Source organism: Primulina eburnea, chromosome 2 (assembly GCF_022965805.1).
Source record: "Primulina eburnea isolate SZY01 chromosome 2, ASM2296580v1, whole genome shotgun sequence".
In the NCBI taxonomy this organism is placed as follows: domain Eukaryota; kingdom Viridiplantae; phylum Streptophyta; class Magnoliopsida; order Lamiales; family Gesneriaceae; genus Primulina; species Primulina eburnea.
Genome location: NC_133102.1, coordinates 39,642,664 through 39,647,858, shown reverse-complemented (window position 1 = coordinate 39,647,858; position 5,195 = coordinate 39,642,664). Strand labels below are relative to the sequence as shown.

Genomic DNA, 5,195 nt, shown 5'->3' with positions numbered 1-5,195 from the left:
GATCGCGTTTGTCTCTCATAAGTTCTTCGACTTCTTGGTTATCTCCCAAATTTTTAATGCTCCCATTCTCATATATGTCAGAACTTTTATCAAAATCATGTTTATACAAATCTATGAACATGATAAACAATATACGGAAGTAGATCGAGCTTTACCTCCGGCCATCGAATGATTTGTAAGTTTTTTTATTTTCTTCTGATTGAAGCCTTCTAAACACTCCAAAACTCTAGATTGTGTATTTTATTCTTATGAGGTGTATGCTCAGGGACCTCAATCACCGGTATTTATAATTCGATCATAATATCAATGAGTGATTGTGGGAGCCTTATTATCAAAAGAAGAGACGCATGCTCGTCTCAATTTTGTAAAGTTGAGGCGGCGTACGCATATTTTTTAAAATATGTAGGCAATTACTGTCGCCATTTCTTACACGTTTATTCTTCTCTTTTTGAGTTGATATGTGTCATTTTTTTTAACATTCTCCCACTTAGCTCGTATCTTATTTTTCATAGGAGAAAACAAAATATATGAATAATGGCGATAACTTATCTTAAAACGAGTATTATCTTCCATGTATTACAATGTATTATGTATCTCAAATCTGTATAACTTAATGAATAAACCTTATGTTTATTCAAGGTCCAACTTTATTAATATTTCTCGAATCAATTAATGTGTACATAATAAATATGAGAAAATATCACATCACAGTTTCATTAATTTGTTCTTACAACAAAATTACATAAATGAGTCAAGTTTCATTCTTTCTGTATGATCCTTGAATTTTAATGGTGGCATGCCTTTACCAAAATATCTGCAATCATCAATTCAGTGCTAATGTACTCGACAATTAATTTCTTATCTTTAACATTTTCTCGTATGGATAAATACTAAATGTCGATGTGCTTGTTTCGACTACCACTTTTGTTAGTTTTAGCCATAAAAAATAGCAGCTGAATTGTCAGAATATATTCTTAATTGCCTAGATATAGAATCCATAATTATAAGCCTCGAAATGAAACTCTTCAACCATGCACCATGTCATGAGGTTGCCTCAAAACAAGTTACGAACTCAGCTTTCATAGTAGAAGTAACAGTCAATGTCTGCTTTGCACTCTTCAAAGATACAGACCCACCTGCTAGTATGAAATATATCCTAAAGTAGATTTTCGTAAATCAATGCAACCAGCGTAGTCCGAATCAAAGTAGCCAATTACTTTCAAATTCTCAGTTTGTCTAAACATAAGCATATAATCTATGGTCCCTTGAAAATACCTCATCACTTTCTTTGCAGCTTTCCGATGGTCTAAACTTGAATTACTCTGATATCTTCCCAACATCCCAACAACAAATGCAATGTCAGGTCTAGTGCAAACCTAAGTATACATCAAGCTTCCGACAGCAAAAGCATAAGTAATGTTTTTCATTTTTTCTTGCTCTAGATCATTCTTTGGGCATTGGCTTAAATTGAACTTATCTCCTTTCACAATGGGAGCTATAATTGGTGAACAATATTTTATCAGATATCTTTCTAAAACTTTGTTGATATAGGTTTCTTGAGATAGACCTAGAATACCTTGAATCTGCTATCTATGGATCTTAATGCCAATGATCAGGGACGGATCCAGGAATAAAAGATTATTAAAAAAAATTACATTATATCGTTCAACAAAGTTGTGCCCTACGAGATTTTAACATAAAATTCATCAATAATAGAATTTACATCAATATGTTTAGCTAAATCTCGTTCAATATAGAGTGTCAAACAATCGGCAAGAAAGTCATCCTCCATTTTATTGCGAAGTGCCGTCTTCACATTCTTCATTGCTGAAAAAGCTCGCTCAGTAGTGGCAGTAGACACAGGTAATGTCAAAACAAGATGAATCAATCTAGTCAACATAACATAAACACTTGACCGTCCACTCTCGGTCAATAGCTGACACAACTCAACAAGTGTAGAAACCTTTAAATTCTGCATCACATCAAGTTTATAATGTATCAATTCATACTCCAAAGTAACAATTTCTTGATCTGTGAAATCTCCAGGATAAAACTTCTTCGCAAGCTTGCAAATATCATCACTGTTAAATGAGTCAAATGAATTTTTAGGATCTAAAGTTGTACTAAGAGAAAGAAGTTCCACCGATGACTCATTGAACCGAGTATTTAACTCCATCAAAATGAAATCTATTGCTGCATTAAAAACATCAAAGTGGTAATGATGTTCTATTGTAGTTTACCGACACGAACGTCCAATCTTATATAGACAATCAAGATCAGGCACATCAATTTCATTTCTTGAGCAAAAAACTTTAACTTCCTGAAGAAATTCATTCCACCCACACTCTAAATTCTTGAAGGCAAGTTTTGGTAGTAGTGACAAATGTGATAGCAGTCAAAATGTCTTGATATTTTTTTTGAAGAATTTGACAAAGAGTATCTGTTGTTCTCATAATTTTATGCATTAAGTGCAAAATAAACACAAATTCAAAGCTTGCCATGTTTCTGTAAATCCCCCGAACTTCAGCCTTAGATCTTCCATTTGGAGAATGATCACTGAGAACTTCAAAAACTTTGCAAGTTGCAGTGTACATACCTATCAAGCTTTTTATTGAATCATAGTGAGAACTCCAACGAGTAGCTCCTGCTCGTTGCAAATTACCAATCTGGTTTGCACCACTTCCAGAATCACGTTCTCCAATTGACAACATATACTCAATTTCATTTCTTTGTGCAGTATGTAATTCAGCAATGCGCTTAGTAGAAGAAGTGACAATATTAACAATATTGTCCAAATGAGAAAAGAATTCCCAAATAACACTAACATCCTTAGCTGCAGAAACCAATGTCAGTTGTAAACGATGTGCAAAACAGTGGACATAGTATGCATAGGGACAATCTTTGAGAAATAATGCTTGAAGTCCATTCCAGGCTCCACGCATATTGCTAGCACCATCATATCCTTGGCCTCTGATTTTCTTAACATAGAGATCATGATGAACAAGAACATTTGATATCTCATTTTTCAAATTCATTGAGGTAGTGTCACTAACACTTTTGATGGCAAAAAATCTTTCTGTCAAAATCCCATGATTGTTCACAAACCTCAATATAATGGCCATTTGCTCTCGTTTAGATATATCTCGGGCTTCATCAACAAGAATACAGAAGTATTTATCTCCAACTTCTTCACGAACCATCTTTCGTACTCTATTGGCCATAATATGTAAAATCTCTTTCTGAATTTCTGGAGCGATATATTGGGCATTTTTTGGAGCATTCTCAAGCACAACTTCATCAATTTCTATATTCATTTTTGCAAAATCCTTCACCAATTCAAGAAAATTTCCACGATTAGATGAAGATAGAGATTCATCGTTACCTCTAAAAGCACAACCTTGAAGTGCCAGCCAACGAACAGCTACAATTGAGGTGCTCAAACGCAGACAATTTTTCTCTTTTTCCTCTTTAGATTGTGCATGCATCACTTTATCAATATGTTGTGAGGGCCTCATCAAATTTTCAGCCCTTCTCTCACACATAGTATGAGGTGAAGAAGCTGCAGAACCAATATGGGAAAGAAAAGCACATGTTTTTCCTTGGTTTACCCTTTTCCAATTGTCAAATCCTTCATTGACCAATGCCGAGATATTAGATGAATTAACATCATTCAGGAAAAGAAAGCAATAGAAACAATATGCCTTATTTGTTGAAGGCGAATACTCCAACCAATAAAATTTCTGAAACCATTTTTTCTGAAAACGACGATTCTGGCTTCCAAATTTCGTACCTGGATACTCCAACATATCTGGTTGATAAGGCCCCATATTTAGATATGAACGTCTTATCTCATCTCGTACATTAACATGATATTCACATATCTGTTTTCTTTTTCCCGGATCTCGTTCAATAAAAGTAGACGAAGACTGATGATCGTCTCTAGGAGAGGAACATGAAGGAATTTGGATATTGGGAAATAGAAGACTTTCACTGGATTGATGTTGCATTGTAAGGACCGTAGGAATTGAAGTATCTTCACTAGCTTGACGATCTCTCTTCTTAAAGAAAGAAGATATCAATGTTTTTCCTTTCTTTGCAGCAGATTGATATTCCATTTTGAAATAGTTCAAGTTATAATCTTAAACAAGAATAAAATAATTATTAAACAAATAAACAAGTAATAGTCAATCAACAACTCAACAACAAACAATCAAGAAACCACAAATCACGCACAGAGAAGCTATAAAAAACAAAATAAAAAATGTATAGCCGATTCTTACCTGGATTGTTGCCTTGCCGATGAGCAATTCGATTTCTTCGGGAGTCCGTAATTCTATTCTATCGCTAAAGGGCTTGGGAGAGAAATTTTGTAGAATTGAGGTGGGGTGGATTAGAGGATATGGGATGAATTTGGTCTCATCCTTATAAGTGGACGGGACTTGATTGGACGGATGTACGACGGTTTTTGGAACAACTGTCGCCATTAGCGACTGTTTTTTGAAAAACCGTCGCTAATAGCGACTGTTATTATTTACTTTTGAATAAACCGTCGCTAGTAGCGACGGTATAATTAAAACAGTCTCCGGTCCCCATCGGCGACGGTTTTACACAAACTGTCGCTAATATTAGCGACGGTTTGAAAAACCGTCGCTAAATTATTAAAAATGGGCTGCCCTACAGCCCAGTACAACCCTTATATAAATCCGTCTCTGCCAATTTTCAAACCGTCGCTAAATTATTAAAAATGGGCTGCCCTACAGCCCCTTACAGCCCTTATATAAATCCGTCTCTGCCAATGATATAAGATGCATCACTCATATCTTTCATATTAAAGTTTTTAGAGAGATTGTTTCACCTCATATAACAAAACTTTATCATTAGTTGCGAGTAATATATCATCCACATATAAAATAAGGAAAAAATCTTACTTCCACTTACCTTCTGGTATATACACTGATCCATGATGTCCTCTACGAATCCAAATGAAGAGATTATAATATCATGAAATTTCAAGTACCATTGACAGGAAGCTTGTTTCAATTTATATATATATTTCTTAAGCTTATATACCAAGTGTTCACCATTACTAGAGAATAATCCTTCATGTAGTCTCATATAAACCTCTTCCTCTAATTATCTGTTGAGAAAAATTGTTTTCACATCCATTTGTTGTAAATCTAAGTCAAAATGTGCAA

At 34.6% G+C, this 5,195-nt stretch overlaps 1 protein-coding gene across 1 annotated transcript; it reads right to left on the bottom strand.

Moving 5' to 3' along the window:
- Positions 1 to 1,041: 1,041 nt before the first annotated feature.
- On the bottom strand, positions 1,042 to 4,115 carry LOC140824289 (uncharacterized). The gene is made up of 3 exons (XM_073185890.1): positions 2,499 to 4,115; positions 1,276 to 1,376; positions 1,042 to 1,156 (listed from the first exon to the last, which is right to left on the bottom strand). Exons 1-3 carry the CDS (start codon positions 4,113 to 4,115, stop codon positions 1,042 to 1,044), a joined length of 1,833 nt encoding a protein of 610 aa, XP_073041991.1.
- Positions 4,116 to 5,195: the final 1,080 nt, after the last annotated feature.